The sequence below is a fragment of the Rattus norvegicus genome, chromosome 6, assembly GCF_021556685.1.
Source record: "Rattus norvegicus strain SHRSP/BbbUtx chromosome 6, alternate assembly SHRSP_T2T, whole genome shotgun sequence".
Taxonomy (NCBI): domain Eukaryota; kingdom Metazoa; phylum Chordata; class Mammalia; order Rodentia; family Muridae; genus Rattus; species Rattus norvegicus.
In genome coordinates this window covers 70,138,126-70,162,795 of record NC_141539.1, presented here as the reverse complement: position 1 = coordinate 70,162,795, position 24,670 = coordinate 70,138,126, and the positions used below count along the sequence as shown (strand labels likewise).

At 35.8% G+C, this 24,670-nt stretch overlaps 1 protein-coding gene across 3 annotated transcripts in view; it reads left to right on the top strand.

The window, feature by feature from the left end:
* Positions 1-24,670, top strand: part of Nova1 (NOVA alternative splicing regulator 1) — a 125,242-nt gene that overhangs the window by 77,275 nt on the left and 23,297 nt on the right. For all 3 annotated transcript variants that reach the window (NM_001100541.2, NM_001414916.1, NM_001414917.1), the window contains 1 exon segment: positions 23,602-23,768. In NM_001100541.2, coding sequence (NP_001094011.2) covers positions 23,602-23,768 — 167 coding nt within the window.

Genomic DNA, 24,670 nt, shown 5'->3' with positions numbered 1-24,670 from the left:
TGAAATAATACAATCTTAAGTATGAAGTTTTGCATTTGTTTACCATTTTTAATTGTTGACAAAAATTATTTCAGATTGAAATCTAAATATTAAGAAATTCCAGATATCTAACATTAACGTTCATAATTTACTAATCTCATTGTGCACATGAAAAATTATCAGTAGCTAATTATTTTCAGATAAAATTTTAAAATAAGTTTTCTACTTTCTATACCAGTGTGTTTTCAAAAGCACGTGATGTGGTGAAATTTCAAATGATATGCATGGCATAGGAATTGTTGAAGACATGCCAATTAATAGCAGAAGATCGTATAAGTAAGATGACACCTACGATAAGATTTATAAAAAATACCAGCAATGCCTTCTTTTAAAATACATTCTCAGTATTGAAGTGATTACTCAGTAGGAAAAAAAACACATATACACATGCGTGTGCCCCCCACACATAGAATTAACATACATAAAATGCTTTTTCCATAATTTTATTTATTAATGACAACCGTTGAAAGGAAAGTGTTGAAAGGAAAATAAAAATCTATTAGTATGTTTATACACAGGTGTGTAAAGTTTTATCTACTTATGTATTCTTCATGAAGGATTCTCTTATTGCTTTTCTCTAGAATTTGTTTCCTATAGAAAATTGCTGGGATTTTTTTCCATTGCTTTGGTTTCTGTCTTGACCTGAATAATCCTATCAACCAAATCGTCATGTATTGGTGAGAATTAAAGCTGTTGGAGGGATTTTTATCTCAACAGCATTTTAACCACTTCATCCATCAGTATGCGAGTCTCAGTTTCTGCATATAGAACTGTAGAGAGCCATTAATGACCCAGACAGTTTGAACACTTGATACCTTAGCTTGTCCTTCCATGCTCTGGTCTGCCTCAAGTGTGCTATATTTTATGCCATATGCTGTAAATACGCTGCCTATCTTTTGTAAACTAACTTATCCAATTACACAAATAATGAATTCCCGTTAATGAGACTTTGTAATATACATCATTGTCTTATTTTTGGCAGTTTGTGGTCTAGGTTGTAATGGTGGTAGTAAGTATGAAGAAATACTGTAATTCTAGAGACTGAAAGCATTTTTTTTCAGTTGAAAAGACTATTTGTTGCATGAGTATGAGGATCTCAGCTTGAATGCCTAGCACCCATGGAAAAAGCCAGATGTGGCACATGCCTGTAACTACAGCACTGTGGGAGGTGGAAACAGGAGGGGCTTGGAGCTTGCTGGCTACCAGTTTGCCCCACATTCAGTGAGAGCTTACGCCCTAGGGAATCAAGGGAGTTCATCAGAGCACCTCAGAAAAACCACCTCCTGTTTCCTCACATGTTTACGATCAGACACTACCCACAGCACATTCACATGTAACACACACACACACACACACACACACACACACACACACGTTTGCATGCACACACATTCATGAAAACACATTAAAATAAATGATTCTATGATTTTATGATAAGTGTTATAATTATTCTATGGAATGTTTAATACCTAATGATTCATACTTTCATCTTTTCCTTTCTAGTTTGTAAAAGTGTATGCAATTTCCATATAAATATTAGAATCACTACTTAATTTGAAAAGCTAATCTCAAATTAAAAAAATTCTGTGCTTAATATGTTGTGATTTAATTTATTCCTCAGGCTTTTCAAGGTTAACAGTGAAATTTATACTTCCTTTATAAAAGGTTTGATTTCCAGAACCCACTAAGAGAACTCCTGAAAATTGACCTCTGACCTTCACATATGTGACACCTATTCACCCACACTGACACCTTTCCGTCTGTTGCCATCCTCCTCCCCTTTCTTTCTCCCCCTTTCTCATGCACACAAATAAATAAAGTATTTAAAGGCTCCAGCAGTGCATACAGATATAACATGACTAAAGCCCTGGAGAAAAGCATGGATTCTGACCCATGCCTGCAGAATTCTGACTCAAAAGGAATTTCTGAGGTTTAAGGTCAAAGAAGGGTGTTCCCTATGAAAGCAGAAGTGCCTGGGATCTTACAAGGCTCCCAGCATACTTCTCATATGCTAGTTCTTACCTGGATCTTGTCACATGGTATGCTCTTGGAAACTTAGGACATACACTTAATGGTTTTGTGCCATATTTATACTTGGATGGAAAAACAGTGATTTAAAACAACCAATAATAATATTTGTAATTACTTTTGAATACTGGAAAGAAAATGTATCTGGTTAGGTTTTTAAGCATGAATCATTGTTATTAAGGAGATTTAATTGTTACTGAAAAGTTAGTAACATTTAAACATCTTAGCATAGATGCCTATAATCTCTTCACTTTTGTAAAGTTTTCCCCTTCAAGGCCTTTCTTGCACTATACAATGAGATGCTGATTTAAGAGAGCCAGGCTGGGATATAGCTCAGTAATAAACCATTTGACCGGAGAGTATAATACATATTCCCATTGGTAGTTAGAGTAAAGGATAGGAAAAGACAAATTAAGAGATACAGATGTGCTTTTGATGGGAAGAGAATGTGTAATTTGATATTGATAATCAAATGGTCATATTTTATAATATTGCACCTACTCATGTTTACTTTTTAACTAAAATAATGCAATTCTTTACAAAATTTTACTTGAAACAGCTAAACATATAAAGAAATAAAATAAAATACACCAAGCCATTTTTATATAGCGAGATTGCTTGGGTTTAAAATGGGAGTATTTCTGAGGCAACCTTGAGTTGATTCTAAGGTCTTCATGGAGAAAAAGGCAAAATGCTGTTTCTCTCACCTGTTACCCACACAGTGTCTCAAGATCCATCAATCAGAACGAGAAGATCAGAGCTATCTTCTAATTATAAATGCTAATATTTTATTTTCGTATTTATGCTCATTGTTAGTGTATACAAAGTTAATGCCTGATGATGAAATAGTTTATTTAACCTGCTTGTTTTTGGATTAACAGTGGCAATGAACATATAGGTAGTACCTCTATATAGATACTAATTATCTATGATAAAGTACACTTGGATCTTTTTCATATGACTAAATGTAATATACCATGAAGATGACCTGTACATATTATTGCCTGTATTTAAAGGGATTAAATTTTGGCAGTGCAAATTCTTTGTCATTTCATTAGTTATATTTTAAATTTTATCCTGATCCTGATTCTATGAAGTTGTAAGTTTGAAAGTTTCTTTTCTCTTAGCATTACAAGTACATGGTTGACGTCAATATTGATGTAGAAATAATCTTTTAAGTTGTTTCTCTTTAATATCTCATTAGCAAAAAATAGCCTCACATCAGTGAACAATACTTACTTTTAGAACATTTTCTTCTCTTAAAAGTCATTTTATATACATTTTCTAGGAAATTCTGAAAGTAAAAACTTTGAATTGAATATAAACCATTAAACTTGAAAGAAAGTTGGAACCTGTTTCAATAGATGCCCTTTCTACTGCATACTAACTCATTTTAGAGAATAGCATGCAGTCCCTTTGTGTGGTTTTTTAACATACGAAAGGTACAGTGCAGCTAAGGATCATGTCAGGTTCCTAATGTCCCTTACTGTTTTGTAGATAGAAAATTCAGAACTCCCTATTTAGCTGTTGTGTAGAATGTATACACTCTGCACCCGGGAGGCACTTCTGAGACACAGCTTTTATGCATTCGACAATGAACTATGCCCCAGAAAATCTTGGCAAATATTTCTTAACCTAGACAGTGTTGAAGACACCCATTCATTCCTCTTGTGATATATTTATTTATTAAATCTTGCACACACAAGAAGAAAATAAATCAGGTAGTGAAAAATAATCCAGGTAGGAGTTGATTAAAGAAAAGTTGTACTGGTGCTGCACAGATGCAAGGCATCTTATTGGTAAAATCAAAATTTGTCATTGAGTCCTACGCACCTGGATTGCATTTTCTTTAGATCCCTAGCAGCAGTCTCAGTGCTGTTCATGCACCTTGTACGAACAGCTGAAATTACTGTTTTCCCATTCTGGGTTTTGGTTCTTTTCATTGTCTATTGCTAGACTCTTTAATGCATTTGATGCTGTCCTCCTACAGTCCTAGTAAAGATGAATCTATTAGTATCCAAGACTCCTCATATTTTAAACTCTGGGCTAGTTGATTGCCTCATGCATAAATCTTTTCTTGAGATGTTGACCCATTGTCAAATTCAAAGTAGACAGACAGCACTGGAACAGCTTTCCTTTGCTCAATTCTTTGAACGTGTTTAATTCCAGTCTCCCTTTTGTACATCCTTTTTCTTTAATACTTCATTTCTTTTGCTCTGTTCTGAAGGGGTTGCATTGCTATTCCCATACATATTATTTGTATTATATTTTGTGTATTGATTGTATTTTATGTATGTGATATATGTACTATAATCTTTGCTTTCTCAATTTAAAATTAACTTTAAACATAAATTTATGTATCATCTCTCCACTTATTAAATTCTTTCTTTAAAATTTTTGCATACAATGTAATTTAATGCAACAGTTTTTTGTTGCATATAATATTCATCATCCCTGACATGTTATCTGATTACATGAAGCTTGTGCATGTGCTTATGAGTGTTGTATCTGATAGGTGCAGTGATATGAGGTATATACAAGTGTGTCATTATGGCTTTTGTGTGTGAGTGTATGTGTTTTGAAATTGTATGTTATTACTATTCTGGATAGATGCAGGTGCTTGTCAAACAGCTGTAGAATAGTGTTGTTCTGTGATTGGTACAAATATACAGATAATTCTGATTTGAGCCCAAGTTGTTTTTCTATTTCTTTCTAACACTAAAGAAATGGAGGATGTAGTCTAAATTTTCAAGGAAAAACAAAGTCGTTTTATAATCATGGGAATAATATATATATATATATATATATATATATATATATATATATATATATGAGAAAGAAAGGAAGGGCAAGAAAGGAAAGCTCTGGCCACCTTCCTGAGAACATCTAAATAATGAATGACTCAGGGCCTGACTTGATTGTTAGTGCCATATCTGAAGTACTCCATGGTTTATCACGACTCCCCGTACATACCATTTCTATTGTGATTGCGGCCAGCCTCACAGGGCACTAGGGAGTGCCAATGGTTTAACTTTGTATGTGTGGCATGCAGTTTTTGCTACTTGCAGGAGTCAGTACACAATATCATATAATGTATGTCCCTTGACTGAGAGGAAAGCAGCATTCTAAGTTCAGCTCATATACCATGTGATATGGTTTTGCATCCCTGTGAAGTGGTAAACATCCTAATCTGGGTCTTCATAAGTTGTAGACCATCCGTACACAATTACGAGAAATAGAAAATTTTGGAGAACAGTTGTATCTTGAAAGCATTTTTGTTATTGTTTTGTTCTTGGTTATTTTTGTTGTCTTTTGATGAATCCATTATTTTATTCAAAATAAACAACAACAAAAGAAAATAACAATAGCAATAAAAAGCAAAAACAAGCTTTATTGAGGGGAAATTTTCTTTGTTTCAGTATATGGTGTTTAGTTTTGTATCTTCCAGGATGTACAGGCTTATTTCAAGTATGGGACTCAATCACTCAAAGATAGGATATATTCCCATCGGGATCTTCTAGGTTGGAGGCTAACATGATAAGCAGGGGACTGCCATGCAGTGGAAAGCACCAAGAAACATGCTCACTAGCCCAGCTCCTTATTTAGAATACTACTCAGATCAGACAAAGCAAGACACAGTGACTTCAGTAGGAAATGAATGTGAATTCTTAAAATTCAATGTAATTCTTTTTTTTTAAAGGTTGCTCTCAACTGTTTATTGCTAAGCTGTCATCATACAAGCCATATGAAAATACTTTACATATAGCAAAAATAAACTGCATGAGACTGGAGATTAAAATTATTTTGCATAGAAATGTGATTAGCTGATCATTTTGTGGTATCTCCTAATTTCAAGCTCCTTGAAATTTTATTTTTGACTTTAGAAATAACACATCACGAAAGTTTGAAAAAGGTTAAGCTGGATTTCTTTTGCTATAGCAATATAAAAGCACCCTTACATGAACAAAATTCACATTATCAGGGACAATGCTTCACTGATCAATTACCATCTTATCTATTGTGAGGAAACTTGCAGACAGCCATGAAGCCCATTTGGAACTCACTTTTGACAGGAATCAAAGTTGTAGAGTCACTTAAGTTGTTTTGAAGCATTCTTTTTAGTTGCACCAACTACATAGGTGTGAAATTTTTCTGTATGTTAAGTAGATTGCTCAAAGTTTGAGAATTATGTAGTTAACTATAGCAAAAAAACAATACTAATTTATGACAAATAGATGTGGAATAGATATGTCTTATACTGTTCTTTTTAGGATACCATCAATCAAGAAATTGTCATGTTAGACATTGAATAATCTGGCTTATTTAATATAATTGCAAAACATAAATCCAAGGAATTTAGATAACAATAGATTAAAATTATTCCATATTTTTGTATGATTTGTTTCAAATATCTGAATTCACATATGATATGGGGAACATTCCTTAAAAGCAAGCGTATTTTTGTCTGCATGAGCCAAAAAGATGTAAGATCAGTCCTGGTCAAGATGTTTTAACTTAGAAGGGCTGGAGAATTGATTAAGGGCATACTTTTAACCAGCAGTGTCCTCAAAATTTAGTTAAAATTGTTTTTTTTTTCTTTTTAACTTCTTAAGGCAGATTAGTTCCCCAAATCTAAAATTCTGTGGTTAAATCTACTTTTCCTTTTTAAAACTGCACATCCCAATTGTTTTTTCAAGGTCTACTCAGATAATTCTATGATCTAGATGATTACTAATTCAAAAGTTGAGTCAATATTTAACCTGGAAACTAAGAAAAGAGAGGGCTTATTTATGCTGTTGAATTATAATACAAAGCTTTTAGAGAGAGGAACTTTGTTTTTTAGAAATGATATGAATTATGGCATCTACTAGAAAGTTCTGACCATGAAATTGTGATCATTTTACTTCAGAGATTCAGTAGGACATGAGTCACAAAGCCTAACAGTAAGCTAGATCCACAAACCCACATGTGAGGAGAAATATTAGTTCTTAAAGCTTTTCTCTACTGTGCACATATGTGAGAACACACACACACACACACACACACACACACACACACACACACATGCACACACGTAAAAAAATAGCCTTTCTTAAAAAATGCAAAGTGGTAAACTTTAATTGGATATGTAATTAGAAAACATTTCTGTATGGGACAGGGCCTTGGGTGTCACAAACTGTCAGCAAGCTTGTGAACTGGAGCATCACCTTGACGTTCTACTCCATTCTGCCTCCATCGCTCCAGGGATTCCTCTATGATAGGCATACTGTCATTCAACCATATCTCCAGCCCTAGGAAAAAACTCTCGCTAAATATTTTTAAATTTAAACTAAATGTATTACTTGTGAGCCATGCGGTATTCTGATATGTGTATATAAATAATGTTTAAATTATGTGTTCTTTAGTTCTTGAGTTTATGAGCCTGTGTTATTTCTTTACCATGGTGAGTTATGCTATAAAATCCTCTGGCACTGGCTTTTCTCTGCTTGGTTTTTTACATAACATAACTTCCAGGCTCATCTACATTCCTGCAATTGTCAAAAATTCATTATTGTATTGTTTGAGTTTCAGTCCCCATTGCTTACATATCATGTTTTCTCTCTGCATCCATCACTGGTTGACTACTTAGTTTCTAGCCTGACTGTGAAGTGTTGTGGTAGACATAGCACTCCAGACATGTCTTCAATATTTCTTCCTTTGGATCTTTTTCCAGTGTGACTGCTGTGTCCTTCAGACATAATAATTTCAATTCACTGAAGAATTTCCATTTCTGCTAAAAGTATATAGTAGTTCTTTTTCTCCACCCCACCCCTAGCATTATAGTCATTCATTCTAACTTGAGTGAAAGAGATTCAAATCCTGGTTTTAATTTTGATTTCCCTGGTAATTAATGGTATTTTTACATTTTCATTTGCCTATTGGCAATTTTATGTTTTTATTTTATTTTTTTTAACAGTCCAGCCATTATCCCCCTTAAGGTTTGCCCTCTAACAGTTCCTCATCACATTAATCCTCCTTAGTCTCCAAGAGGATGTCCCCACTTCCCCCACCCCATCAGACCCCAACCTATCAGGCTTCCCCATTCCCTAGGGTTATTTACCCAGAGGAAGGGATGAACTGAGATCCTTACCCAAGCATCATGAATGCATGGCTTAGCCTGAGCCCTGAGTATTTCTATGTAACTATCTCTAGGTCTAGGTCTGGAAGGTTCTGGCCTCTGTATAATCTAATCTTCTGCAAACCTGGGCATTTGAATACTTCAGTTTCTAGTCTCCTTCTGCCAACATATGCCTAGAATGTGTCAGCCTCCAAGACTTAACAGCTGAATAAACTCACCCTTTCTAGATCTTTCTGAAGTCTGACTGGCCAATTCAAACTTTTCTCCAAGATGACTGAATCAAATTGGCTTCTCTTGACTTCTGATTGAATTGCTCTGCTTTGAAAGACTGCCTCTGAACTCCATGGACTGAACTGCTCAGAACTCAACTGCTCTACTCTGAGCTGAGCTCAACTGCACTCAACTGAATGGTAACAAATTGAACTCTCTCTCCCTCAGTTACTTTTTAAGTAGCCTCTTTCCTATCTGTTCAAGTGAGACTTGGATTTATCCTTTCTCTGACTCCTCCTGCCAAATCTTTTCTTTGTGTGCCCCCTCAATTAGACTTCATTGTTTGGGATTAAACGTGTGTACTAAAGGCATGTCTGTATTGCTGCCAGATGGATTAAAGTGTATGGTCTTTCTGCATCCTAGGTAGATCATATCTTTGGATGTGATTCCTTGCAGGAGCAGCCATGTTGCTGGATTAAATTGCTCTACGCTTCTTTATGCATTTTTGATTAAACTTTTTTCCATAATATGTATTCTGATCATAGTTTCCCTTTCTTAACTCTTCCCAGATCCTTCCCACTTCCCCACCATTTTCTAGACTTTTTTGTCTCATATTGCTTTGTTTGGGCTCCCCATCCCCATCCCCATCCCCATTCCCACCCCCACCTCCACCCTACCCTTACTGTGTTTCCACTCATTTTTCCTCTGCTTTGCTGCCCCTCCCAGCCCAAATCATAATATCCTGAAACATTTTTGTTATTTTCTTCTAGTGTTTTTGTTATTTCATATCTCACAATTAAGTACTCTATACATTTGGAGTTGATTTGGGGTGCTGATATGATAAAGATCTGGTTTTGTTCTTGTAAAGAGCGTCCTTGGGTATTTTATGTTGCCTGACTTGCTATGGCACAAGTCAAAGTTTGTGTTATAAACCATGAGCTTCGTTAGTTGACACTCACTTTGTATCATAGTCAAAAGTCAACTTGAATTTTATAGTAACCACTTAGTATACAGTGTAAATTGATGACATGCGTCCCTGGAAGTCCCTTACTTCATGCAGTTCACTAGATAAAATCTCTTAATGGAGATGTAAAGTTTATATTCTAGAAAAACATCATCTTATGCCCTCTGGAAATATTGAAAAATGCATAGGGTCATCTCTGCTTTTGTTTGTCTTCAGCATCCTGTTGCTGGATATATACTTAGTTACTTAGTTAACTGAGTATGATTGTCATGAGCGTCTCAATAACAGGTAGGAAAGGCATCGTTAATTTGTGTTTATCATAATGGATCAAGCTTTATCTAATCACTTCCTGTTGAGGCTTACTTTAATTGAGAAGGGAGGTGTTAGAAAATGAAGACATTATATATCTTTCTTCAGTAAAATCCTTAGGAATTGTAATTTTTAGATGAAATTGTTAAATGCAGTATATCTATATCCTTTGCCAAATTGTCTCCTACAGTGAATGGGACAGCCTGTACTTCCGGCAATGCTTCTTAAAGTTTTCCTGCCACCTGCGTTTCTCAACCAAGACATTTTCATAAAATCATGCTTATGTAGGTTTATAAAATAGGTCTACAAATCAATTATAAATAATAAATCATAATTGCTTTTAAAACAGTTATTAGGAAAACAGCTTTGCCATATATTAATGGCAAGAGCAACTATTTACAGAAAAACACCTAATAAGGTATTTGTCTTTATATGAAAGGTTAGCATTTACAAGGCTAAGGTTTTTATTTGCCATAAAACTAGGCTACTCTGTGCTACACTGTGTGACCCTGTCTCTTAAATAAATGAATAAATAAATAAATCTTAGCTGAACATTTGCTATTACAGAGCATATAGAATACAAAGCATCACTGTTTTTCAAATTTTCATCAGTACTTTTATAATTATCAAATGTCACTTCACATAAATGCAGAGTACAAAGATGCAGAGTATAGTCAGAGACATTTCAGAAATTGCTAGAAATTTTGTCCTACTTCCAAACCAAAATATAGTAGTTTCTCTTTTAAAGAAAACTGAAACTGCAGTTTTTAAAATCCAACATTATAATAATATTAAATTGATATTTATTTACAACTTGCTGGTACTGAAAATTATTCCCTCCATTTCCCATAATTAAATAGTTATGTTTCAGTAATTATATGGCAGAAATTTGGTATGTTTGTTGAACACATGGCAGGTCATAACATAATAGTCTCAGGTATGAGTAGAGGTATTTGAGACAATGTTAATTGGCTTGCACTATGAAGGCTTGTAAAGTGTGGAGTCTGTATATCGGATTCAAAACCAAGACTGCTATGGACTCAAACAATGCAGGAAAAGTGAGCACTTTCAGAAACACTTTATGAGCTTGACTTTGAATTAAAGTATGGCTGTTATGTATTCAGAATACTCTTATTGTCAATTTTTCAGTTTCTACATTTAGTAATAACCAATAGTATAAGAAGGAGTTGTAGTGTACCTATTTCTCTATCTATGTAAAACCTTTATAATCTATTTATCAGCGCTATTCGGTGTATTTAACTGCTTCCTAATTCCTTATAGGTTATTGCATGTGCTTACATTCTATCGTTAGGCCGCTCTCGCCTCGGTTCTCTCCTTGCCCCATGTGTTTTTCTGTGGCACGCCAGCTCTGCATGTGTCTGTGGAGAGAATACTACAGCACTCTATCGCATCTTGTTCTCCTGATGTTTATCTGTTTATTAAGTCTTCTACCTTTTTATATGTTAAGAACTTATCTTAGGAGTCATTCTAGGCTGTGCCAATTGTGCTTCCAGTTGTCATGGTCAGACAGTAGCCCTGTCACTGCACTTTGGAGTCAGAGTGTAATTTGTTGTAATTCTGGCTGGAGAGCCTATGTGGAAAACAGACTTTGACATTGCTAATGGAAACTAACAAACAAAGCAGATAGAAATAGAAATACTTCACAGTCCTTCATTGATCCTCAATTGAGAGGGTAAAAGAAACATGTATGAAGGGGACTGGAGAAATTGCTCCGTGGTTTAGAGTACTGACTGCTTTTCCAGAAGTCCTGAGTTCAATTCCCAGCAGCCATATAGTGGCCCACAGAATCTGCAGTGTGACCCAATGTCCTCTTCTGGTGTGTCTGAAGAGAGCTCCAATGTACTCACATACATAAAATAAACAAATACATCTTAAAAAAAGAAAGAAACACCATGAAGAATATTTATAGCACTCTCTATAAAACTAATGCATAGTAATTACTTCTACTCAAATAAGGTGAGAGAGCAGTAGCATATTTATTTTTTAGGGCTGCTTGGTACCCTATAGTTGTGAAATTATTCAAGTTACAAAGTGAAGCTATTTAAACTTGGCATCTTTCAGTTTCAAATGATCTAACAAATCTTAACTCTCCACTATTTGTAATATATTTTTCTATATATATACATCATTTTATTTATTTATTTTTACAAACATGATATTTAAGCTTCAGTATATATAACTTGTAATAAAATTCATAGAGCAGGGTGCTATCAAAATCCCATCTACTAAACTTTGGATATTTTAATATTTGGAAAGTCTTAAACATAAGTATCCTCCCAAAATAATTATATAAATTTTCAAATTTATTGATTGTACTGTTTCCTGAATTAGAATAAAAATCTTTCAGAAAATACAGGACCTTCCTTTTTTACCAGTTCTTCTAATATCTTTTAAATTAAAACTTAAATTTAAAAACTGATCTCACATCTGCATTAATTAAACACTAGAATAGTAGAACTTTTTCTCACATACTTAAAATAAACTACCTACATTTAAACAAACATGTTAATTGGTTCGTTTCAGCCTAATTCAGTCACTTTCCTTTTCTATTAGAACATGGTAAACTACACGTGGGGAGATATGCTTATATTCCCACTCCTAGGATGCTAAAGCATAGGAATCTGACATTCAAGCCCCAACTACCCACATAGCAAAGCCCGACTGGCTCCTCAGCCTGTCCCGGCCATGAGAAGCACACTCTCATTACTGTGTGCATCCATTCCTGATATTGCTCATTGCACATATGCATTTATGTGCAGATGGAGTTTATGATCTCTTTTTTGTGAGGTTGGGTTCTCATGTCCCTCTGTCCCGTACTAGGTTTCTAGGTCTGTTTCCCTTGGTGGTTCTTTCATGTGTTTTTTCATGATCCTAGCAAACTGAGAATAGTAGATCTTGGCAGCTTCAAAACTAGCAATGAGGTACAGACAAAGCTGTCTATACTTAGGGAAATAGTATACCATCCTTCATTAATGTTCTGGTTTTATTTTCTACAACTATCACTGATTTCCTGCTTTTTGAGCTTTTGAGTTTAATATGCCAATCATGTTTGATTTGTGACTGTAAAATTTTGCAGAAGATGATCTATAAAATGCCACATGGCCAAAATGCTGATACATTTGACATGCAAGATTTGCTGTCTTTGCTGTAGGACTTCATTGTGACTCACTCAGTAGAGAGGATATTGTCTGTAGTTCTTCCCTTCAAAAATATTGAGGCAGAGCGCCTTGTTTTGCCAAGCTTGCTGTAGAACAACTGTTCTGAAGCACACAGGTGGAAGTGCCAGGCAAGCGTTTGGAAGCACAGCTGCCGTTTTAAAATCATCTTTTCTTCTACGTGATTTTCAAAGATTACTAAATTTCACAATAATGTTTTCTCTGTAAACATAACGAATTACTAACCACTCTGCCAGCACAGCATGTTTTCTCTTTAAACAGTTTCTTCTACAATTTCTAATTTTTCTTGATGTAACTTCAAAGACTTTCGTCAATATGGTCACAATTCTTAGTCTATAATAATACCTGTTCTCCTTCTGCATGCTGTATATTATCTGTTCATCTTCGTGCCTTTCTAGTTCCCAGTGAGCATGGTTTTTCTCAACTTTATAGATTTGTTTCATGAGACATCAGGGTTCTGACAATGAATTATTTATCTAAATTCTATTATCTCTACACCTAAATTTCTGTTTTGCTAGAGTGTACCATTTTAACCTCATGTTTATTAGTTCTTAAGTCCTAGTCTCTTGGGATTTAGAACCTGTTTGTACCCCACTCGGCTGCTCTTTCTGCCCTCTGTTTATGCACAAGAAATAGTTAGTTACACAGCCACATACACAAATACATACACAAGTCACACACACACAAGCCCATATACATACACAAATGTCCCATGGTACTGTAAGTGTAAGGGTGGTTGAAGGGCACATGGAAACATCCCACATTCCTGTGAACTCTGGCTGCTTAGCAAACAATAGTAATAACCCACGATAATTTCTTCTGGGAGCATTCAGGATGCTTGGGCACGCCAAAGGGAACTGTACTTTCTCAAACTAGGCAATGCCTTCTGTGAAACTAGTAACTAACTGAGATGTGAATAATAAATAATGGTAAGGCAAAAGTGTGAGTGTGTAATAGAATATCTAAAGGGAGAGTTGAAATCAGATGCAGATCTACTTGAAAAGAGAAATCAACTATGAAATCATCAATTGATAATTGTGTGTCAGCAGGTGATATAACCAGACACTTTGATTTTGAGTTTTTAGGTCTGGTATTCAAGTCCATGTTGAGATTGTGAGAAATGTGACTTTCTGCCTAGCATAACCCATTTGTAAGTTACCCACTGAGTTTGTTTCTTCTAACCACAGCTGCATAGTCAAGACAATGGAAAGGAAGCCCTGCTGAAGTTTCCAACGAGGTTAGAATAGGTTTATTTAGTGCAAGTCTTTTGCTGTGTATATGGAAAGTAGGCTTGCTTAATGAAAATGTTGGTCTTGATTCTTAGACAGCCAAGGTTCCTCTACCCTCTTACAGACCCCCCACTAATATTGCTTATGGGATTTCTCTATCCCTATGCTATTCTGATTAATACACCATTCAGTGGCCTGTTCCTGAATTTACTATTACAAGGGGCTTTCTCTAGTATATTATGAAGTCTTAGGTATAAATTAAATATTAATTTCTTTTTGTGCCAATTTATAGTTGTGTGTATAGTTTCCCTTTTTATTGGACATTTTATTTATTTACATTTCAAATGTTATCCCCTTTTCCGGTTTCCCCTTTGGAAACCCCATATTCCATTCTCCCTCCCCCTGCTTCTATGAGAGTGCTCCTACCCAGCCACCCACCCACTCCTGCCTCCCCACCTGGGCATTTCCCTACACTGGGGCATCAAGTCTTACCAGAACCAAGGGCCCCTCCTCCCATTGATGTCCAACAAGCCCATCCTCTGCTACATATGCAGATGGATCCATGGGCCCTTTGATATGTACTCTGTGGTTGGTGGTTTAGTTCCTAGGAGCTCTGGAGGGTCCGGCTGGTTGATATTGTTGTTCGTCTTAGGGGTTTCAAACCTCTTCAGTTCCTTCAGTCTATTCTCTAACTCCCCCATTTTGGACCCCATGCTCAGTCCACTGACGTGTAGTTTTCAAATGTTCCACTTCATTTTAATTTTAAACTGTGTTTGTGATGTATGCATGTGTGTACATGTGTGTGGTTGGGGTACTTGCCTCTATGGGTGTGTTCATCTATCTAAGTATATATGGAGGCCAGAGGTTGAAATGTTTTCCTCAGTCCCTCATCTGCCTTATATTTTGAGATAGAGTATCTCACGAAATTTGTACTCATTATTTACACTGCACTGGCTAGCAGTAAACTCTCCAGGAATACTGCTGTCTGTTTCTAAGCACTGGAATTGCAGGTGTGCACTGCCATCACATGACTAATGCATGGGTGCTTAGATTCCTGTGAGTTTAAGGACTGGGCTACATCTTATTCCAGGACAGCCTGACCTACAAAATGATACTGTTTCAAAAGAACAAAAATAAATAAAACATCCCTGCCGCCTTAGGAAACCCCACACAATCACTTTATCTTTCATCTATTTAAAAGAAAAACATTTATACAAAATCTTATATCTTAGAGTTTCCACATAAAAATGATCAATATATTAGTACTTTGCTTTAGCACCACACTAACAGGATTTGTTAAAATATTTTACTGTGTAGTGATTAATTTAATTGAGAAGCTTGATCTGCTCTTGATATAGGTAGAATATTACGGCAGTTTAATCTTCTCCCCAATATAAACCATTAGCAGAATTACTCCCTGTACTGGATGTACCCTAAAACAAGTAAAAGATAGCAAAATAACTAGACTGATCTTCCATCCTGGATCAATAGACCTATGTAGGATGGACTGTACTAGGTAGTGATCTTTAGTTGTAGCAGTTCATATATTATTTTTCTTATTTTTCGACAGTTCCTCATCTGGATTAACAAAATATTGCATGTGACTCATCCGAGGCTTTTTTTTTTTTACTTATTTAAGATTGCATTCAGCCATCTACTAAAAATAGTACAAGCAGCTAACTGAGACAGACACCCAACTATTGGACTGAAGTCAGGGACCTCTATGGTTGAATTAGATAAAGGACCCCTGAGCTCTCTCAGCCATGGAGCCACCAACCAAATAGCATATACTAGCTGGTCCGAGGTCCCTGTTACTTATACAGCAGAGGACTACCTGGTCTGATCTCAGTTGAAAAAAGATGCACCTAACCCTTGAGAAACTCGAGCCCCCAGGGAGTTGGGAAGCCTGGCAGTGGAAGGGAACATCCTCTTAGAAGCAGGGGTTGGGGAGAGGAATAAGATAAGGAACTGTGGGAAGGATACCCAGAGTGGGCAATGGCTGAACTGGAAAAAGCAAAAGTAATAAAAAAAAAATAGGACAGTTATACCTGTGACTAAAACAGTCAGAATTCCTTTCCAATAATGGGAGAAAAACAGCAAAGTAGAAGCTTATACACCAGACAGTTTGGGAAGATGACTGGTTGGGGCGGGGGGTGTAATAAAGAACCATGGAAGTATGGGTAGCTATCAGAAGCATGACTGTTGAAGATTTCCCTGATGAGATAAATGACATGTGCATGTGTGGCAGGGGTGATGACATAGGAACAGCAGAGAAGCTGAGCTCCTAAGCCAGAGATCAGCAGGAAACAAATTCTAAGTGAGAGCAACCTGGCATGTTCCAGTAACTAAATAAGACCTGAGTCCCTGGAGAGTAGCAGACTGTGGGGAAGGTCATGAGAGACAAGGACAGAGCAGAGGTGAGCAAAGTCCTGGTGGACCTAAAAGTCTCAGTGGAGTCAAAATTAAACTCTAAGCTGGCAAGGAAACATTATTGATTTTTTAAAGGCAAATGAAGTATCTACATGTTTGAAATATAGGAGTGGAGGATAAATAAGAGGGTGAGGTGCATAATTAATATTTCTCGGTGGACTTGTTGGGAGATAGTGACAGTTTAGAGTATAAGGACGTGTTTGTAGACAGTGAATCCATTCATGATAGATTTTTATATTTACAACCATAGAGGCTACAGGAAGATTATTCTGGGAAGATAGTAACAGTAAGAACACCAAAGAAGAAAGTGTTTGTATAAGGAACATATAACTTAGTCTGCTATGTGAGAAGAAAATGCAAATGCCTACATTTTCTTCCACTTGCCATTTTTTCTGGTTGTTATAAATTACAATATCCCTTCCATCCTGCCAGGATGACTGAGAACTTTAGTATTGAACACACTCTCAGCCTCTATACATTTTTTAAATGTGCTTTAAAATAGAAAGTACTCTGAGGAGACTTGGAAGTTCAGAAATGAAAGCCTTGTGTAAGACAGGGCTTGGAGAGGATTGTGAAGTAGGAGTCTAGTGCAGGTGGCTAAAGGCATTATGACTTGCATCATGGGGTACCATGGGAAGGAGGGCTCTTAGAATTCTAATCCAGGTCAGTTTTTTAATCACATGTGGTACCACAAGACTTTTTTGTTCTTTGAAATTGTTTGGAGACTTTAATAGGAAGGATAGTCATAAGACACTAAATAAAATGTTATGCTATGTAATGGTGACAAGAAGGCTTGGATAAGATGACCCACGGAAGGATACTGAAGGATTTGAAGAGAGTAGACTAGTGAGTAAAGCAGGGGACCAGAAACTGCATAGAGAGCAGACAAGAAACCAGAGACTAAGGATCCCTTCAAAAGGAAATGGGTGACAGAAAGCCAGCTCTTTGTCCTCACAGAGATGCACTGCCAGTACATGAACGTGAGTCCAAGGATCTGTCTTCAACTGGATAAGACGTTTAAAGGACAGTCCAGGGAGTCAGGAGGCCTGAGCTTGTGGAGAATTGTGGGATCAGGTGACAGTGGTTGAATGAACAATGTGTTATGTTCAAGTAATAGCTAGGCTAGAGTTCCTTCAGCTAAGAACACACTTATATGACTATGAATAAAAGAAACAAAAGCTTATATGTAAAAAGACAAAATGGAATATGAAAATATGGGAACACAGTTTGATAATGCTGGAATATTTTTAAAGACTGTTATGTATAAGTCATTTAATTTTAGTCCATCATCTCAAAGAACTATTTTGAGCTACAGTCAAGATTTATACATGTATAACCTGTGTATATATCATTTATTTAGCCCTTAGGTATTAAGATAATTATGTATTCCATAATTTATAATTTTTTAATATTCAGTATTAAAATGAAGTGTGTTATCAGTCACATTCTTAAATTTGTAAGTATTAAAGAATTTTCAAAAACTTCCAAACCTCATCTTGAGCCCCATGTAAAACTTTTAGTTTTTTTATTGTGTATATCAACACTATAATAATAATTTAAAACAGTTAAGAATATAAGGAATGGGACGATAACACTCTGTAGGAAAACAAAGGAATCCTTTGCTATCCTGAGTTTGGGAGTGAACTCCCAAATCTAGCACTAAAAGTAGAAATAATAAGAAAAAACAAATAGATCTGTTAATTTCATCAAAAATTTAAATTTTAGACTGGGCAAAAATTAAATAAATGTTCTCTATGGGTAAAGCACTAATATAGGACTGAGGTCTAATACACAGAATTCTCATAGGGCAGATGTGGTAACATACCTGCAAGTCCAGAGCTCTTCAAGGGGAAGCCAAGACAGAAGTTTCTAGAAAGGCTACAGAGCAGCTACCCTGATGTATGTAGAGATAAACAACAATAGATCCTCTCCCAAACAAGATGCAAAGTGAGGACTGGCACTCAAGATTCTTTAGTATGTTCCACACGTGTACCAAGGAATGTGCATACCCAGACTCATAAGAACACACACAAAGTAGCAAAAATAAAACTGACTATACCTGAAGACTTAAAATGGTGTAGTTGTAGAAAATCACTTGGCAATTCTTCAAAACTACATAATATATAATTACATATTACCCAGAAATCTGTTCATTTGTATATACCCAAAGTATAATAAACAGATACCTGAGTAGATACATATTCATTAATGTTCACTGCAGCGTTTCTACAATATTCAAAAGATGGAAACAAAGGGTTCATATAAAAATATGCATTCTGTGTGTGTAATGAAGTATTATGTAGCCACACGAAGGAATAAAATTATATGTAACAGCATGAATAAATGTTGAAGGCATGCTTTTCCCTAAGCTTTCTTTTCTAGAACTAGGGAGATAACAATAGAATTTGCTATTATCATTATCATTATTATTATTATTAATTATCATTATTATTATTACCTTGAAATCTGTAATCTAGCAATAAAAGCAGGACAATAAGAGAAAACAAATATATTAGTTGATTTTTGTCAAAAGAAAGTTCTTAGGCTGTGCAAAAATTAAATACTTCGGCACTGTGGGTAAAGTACCTTCTTCTCAGTGAGGTGAGGTGAATTGCATGCCCCAGAGCATATTCGCAGGAAAGTTGGTAACTGTATGGAGTTGCTTCTCTCCATATCTCCCGGGCTCCAGGGATCTAATTCAAACTCACAAGGCTTGTGGGAGAATATCTACACTCACTGCACCATTTTCAGCTCTGGTTATTTTTATTTTGAATATACAGGTAAAGTTTTAAAATTCATTATGTGCATTCATGTCTTTGCCTAAGTTCTTTTTACGGAGAGCATTTTTATTGATATAGAGATAATTTAAACTTACTACAGTTTGTTTTTAACCATTTCTCAAATTTCACGTTTGCATACATTAGCTGAATTTACAAATCAAAAGAAGTTTATTGACTTTATAATCTGTAGACTTGAAAAAAAAAGAGCTTCATAAGTCAATCAGGTTTTCTTTAATTTTAGAGTTAAAATTCAGCCTAAAAACTGTAGTCATTTCTTAGAAGTGTGATTTGTAGTTGGTCGGGCACTTGTCTAAGTACCCCAGGTAGTCTCTATAGCACTTCTGTCCATTTTGTCTTCATGCTCTGTGCTTTGCTTGTTTTGTGTGTAGTATATGTAAAGAACTCTGTGGCAATCAGAGTGGGGACATGGCCATCACTACATCTTCAGCCTTCAATGTAGTACTTGCATAGGAGAGTCTCAGGCAATATCTATATCAAATGAGTGAACAAATCAGAAATCAGAATCCAGAATGGTTTTTTAGCAATAGGACAGTCAAATGCTAATAACGGAACAAACACCATAGACATGAAGGTTGGGTTTGTCCAGATCTGCTGGTAATGGATGGATTGGGTGAGATTGTAGGAAAAGTAGTAATTGAGTAGATCTGGGAGAGGGGCTGAGGTTTAAGGTTGGCTTCTTCCAGAACTGGAATTACAAATTTATATCACCACATGTGGTGGTTTGAATATGAATATAGCACTATTAGGAGGTGTGGCCCTGTTGGGAGAAATGTGTCACAGTTGGGGTGGGCTTTGAGACCCTCCTCCTAACTGCCTGGAAGACAATCTGCTCCTGGCTTCCTTTAGAGGAAGACGTAGAACTCTCAGCTCCTCCAGGACCATGCCTGTCTGAATCTTGTCATGTTCCTGCCTTAATAATGGACTGAACCTTTGAACCTGTAAACTGGCCCCAATTGAATGTTGTCTTGGTCAAGTATCTCTTCACAGCAAGTGGAAACCCTAACTAAGACACCACACTGTAGAGAGATCATCTTGTGTATTGTATAGATACCTCACCTATCAATTAAACTAAGGAAATAAATGTGGAATATCTGTTAAAGAAAGAATTCTGAAAGAATTCTGAGGTGGGATGGGAAACCCGGAAAAGATTTGAGGAGATGGACACATGGTACTTAAGCACAGGTAACCAGCTATGTGACAAAATGTAGGTTAAAATATATCTTTAGTTATGATCTAGTTATACATATATATATATGTGTATATATATATATATATATATATATATATATATATATATAGAGAGAGAGAGAGAGAGAGAGAATTCCTGCAAGAATGCTGACTTAAGGAAGTGGTGTTTTATCCAGCCTAGTACTGTAATCACAACTGTTCACATTAGTTCTTTGTTGCTATGTAATGTATACTTCTCATTGCCCCAGTTATCTTTCAAATGCAGTTCTTTAAATCTGAAACCAATCAAATTTTCAATTGAGTTTGATCATAATAAGTCAAGGTGTCTTAAATAGGAGAGAATCCTTACATCCCTGATGGAATTTTCCTTTCGTTTGGTATCGTCAGTTTTTCAGGCTTCAGTGTCATATGTAACTGTCATGTTCTATTAAATTTAGTCCCAGCTGTTTGGGAGTACCCATTTCTCAATACAGTCTTTTGCCCAGTTTCACATCAGCGCATGGGGCTGGACAAGGTAATATTGACACGTGAAATCAACTGAAAACACTGATGCTTCCATGAACATTTTCCCATTAACTATTATTCATCTAGTTTTTCCTTATTTGATATTTTTGCCTGAGTTATAATTCATTAGATTTATCGAAGTGTCTTGTTCCAGTTATGTTAATTTCTTTAGCCACTGAAAAGCTCCAAAAGAAAATGCACAGTGTACACAGAGGAGCTCCATCTTTAAAGAAGTGGAGTGTGTGCTGGGTAAGGAGGAACGGAGTCCAGTGCACATGTAGCAGAATAGCCAGGATCTGTTTTAAGTACCAAGGCCAAAATTACAGTAGCATGGAGGATATGTTTTGCTGTAGTTCCATGAAGACTTTGCTGTGAATATGCTTGAGGATTGTACCTTCTTTTAGAAATGTACTTTTTAGGTTTGGGTAGTGCCTTTGAAATAAAGGCACTGTTGCTCATTGCCAGGGGTCTTTCTTGTTATCAATACATGTTTTGTAAATTCTCTCAATATTTATGAGATGAAAATAGAAGGTAGGGCCATTTGGAGAGGGAGCAGTAAGTGGGGAGTTGTAAGAAAGGACAGGAAAGGGTGGTGAATCCTGTGCCATTATGAAGTCAGTCACTGCAGTGAAACAAGGGTCTCATGCCGTGTGGTGGAAGAAATGATGTCCTGTACACCTGTGTTTTGCATTATGTAGGATGGCTGTGCACTTTCCTGTAGCTGAGTCTTTGTTGTACTCTATCGCAGAGACTAGTAAATGCTGCCATTAAGCAAATAAAATGATAAATAACTGGCAGTTTAACTTAGACACTAATGGAGTCTAAAAGCCTTTAAAATGACAAAACCCAGCAACTTTTATGATTTATAGGCTCATTTGTGTTACACAGTTTGGTCATATACTTGACAGTATTCCTGGCTTTTTTTTTAACTCACTCCTAAAAATTATGGTTTTGTGTTACCTGAGTGAAAGGGCATTAAAATTCAGGAGCAGAATATAACAGTCTCAGCTATGTCTCCTAATGTTAAGCACAGTTTCCTTTTGGGCTGGCCCCATTTGCACAGTGTAAGGGAAAGACAGTAATCTGGTCAATCCCCAGTGTGTATATTGTAGCAGTAGCCCTATGAAACTGCCCTCAGAAGGCCTTGTACTTGCTGTTGTGCAGCATTGGTTTAAGACAGCCATGCTTCCTTATGGATCCAGGAGTTTTCATTTATTTGCTGCGAGTCTTGACAGTCTGCAGAACACTGGTTGCTGTGGTCAGAGTTGTGTTATGTCAAGTCAAAATTCTAAGAATAGCACGGATTGCACAGCCTTTAGTTACCTGGTGCCAGGCTTTCTTTGGAAATCATCCTTTAAGCTAGACTGTTTTGGCATCCACAGAGGGCTCAGTGGTGTCTCTGAAAGCAGTGATGTAATCTGATCTGTGTTCTGTGTGGTCTGAGAACCTGAATACCATTTTGCATTAGCTGCATTGATCGGGAATCCTCTCTAGTCATTTACTCGACAATTAATACAGTCTTGTAAAGTGCCCCCTGGGTGTCCCTATAAACCAGCTTGTTTTAGTCTAGGACCAAAAGATGAATCAACATAGACAGGAGTAACTAAAGCTGATGAATAGAAACAGGAAAACCTAAATCCACAGACCACATTATTCTCTAGCCAGCCTTAAAAATAAGCTATGCTTCCTTGAAATTGCTCTGAAACTGAGGAAACATTTTCATGATTCAAATTGTTATTGATTAAACTATGAAAATATAACAAATATACTTCTATAACTGTAGTCTTATTTTTGTCTAATTCCTGTGATCTAAGTCTGTTTCTAAGAAATGCCAAAGGTCTTTTGCATTGGTCCTTAAAGCAGCATTAACTCTTTGTGATTATTTGTTTTGCAAATTCTGCATATACAGAGTGGTTTGACTTTTGAAACACTGGGACCAATGAGAACTGTTGGTATATCGTTGAAAAGGCTCAAAAAAATACTGATTTCTGATTTGCAAGTCATGTACTGCTTTGGTTCATAGAGGAAATGGCTGCTGAAAGATATACATGCTGGTGTCAGCCTCAGACTTACCAGTCATGTGCTGTTGTCATTGCCATAGGAATGTCCATAAAATTCCTATACTGTAGTATAGACCATCTAAATCTCATTTATATTTTATTCACAACACCTCATCAATAAAATGGGTATTTGTTCTTGTATTCAAAAAGTTTATAACTAACCCATAAAAATGAGATCCTTAAAAGGTGTTTTCCTAGATTCTGTCCCTCAGTTTCTAACTCTAAGGCCTTTCATGAGTATTGCATGTGTGTTTATCCCATAAATGAGTGTTGTACTTGGATCTCTGGATCTTTGTTTCTTCTAGAACCCAAATACCTGTTTCATACTACAAAGAAAACCATGAATTCTAAAATCATGTTTAAATGAAGTAGATGTGGTAATTAGTTTTATTTCAGTTGAGCATGAAAACTTCAGAGCCCTATGTGTTACAGTATTTAGTAATGCTATGCTTTCCTCTGTCTTCATAATTTTTCAATGTGAAGTGAAAAGGAATGTTTTCTGAAAATGAGTCTTCTGTCTGCAGGTACTACTGAGAGGGTTTGCTTGATCCAGGGAACGATTGAAGCACTGAATGCAGTTCATGGATTCATTGCAGAAAAAATTCGAGAAATGCCCCAAAATGTTGCCAAGACAGAACCAGTCAGTATCCTGCAACCTCAGACCACCGTTAACCCTGATCGCATCAAACAAGTGAGTGTTTAGTTGGGAAACCAGGGAGAAATGGCCACAGTGTAGTGTGAATTCCTTTCAGGGGAAACAGGTTAGTCTTAGTATGAAAATGGTTAAACTTGCCATTTAGTTTTTGAAGACTTTTGAAGCCTTCAATTGGCAAATCAATATATTGATTAATTTTATACTTATTGGTAATATACTAAGAGGCACTGACAAGACTAGGATGGCTTTTTGCAAATATAGAGGTATGGGTTTTATTAATTTATGGAAATATTTTGTTTAAAATATAGCACTTCTTAAATAAATTATGAAATGTGGAAATGCATTTATATTTTCAACATTTCCAATGCCCAACTTTAGTGACATATCTAGTTCTCAATATAGTTATTGCGTGTAGACTCCTGTTCTGGTAATTTGTCTTGTCTAACGTTTCATCAGCACATATGTATATGTCACGTTGTACACCTAGTGTTCAGTTCTTTGTTATCAGTCAGCTATTACGTTTTGTATCACATGTATAGTACTTATATATCTGTTATAAAGGTCCAATGTTGAATTTTAATGTATGGGGTTTTTTTGTAAAGAAAATTTTTCTTGAGGAAAAAACATTGTGAATTTTTAAGATGGGAATAATTCTTGATATTTTATAGGGAAATGACATTGCTCGATGTTATGTAGGTTCTTTTACCGTAAATATTTTAGACATACATATTTAAAAATTATGTTCATAATTATTGTCTACTTTTTTGCCCTTTTACTTAGCCACTTAATTTGTGATTTAGTTTTATTATGAACAGATTGTCATTTTAGAATAAATGTATTATTATTCAGCAATTAACAGAAAATTTATTTTCATTGTAATAAATTTGAAATGTAGATGAAAGTTCTATTAATTTCATGTTTCTGAATTAAAACTATGT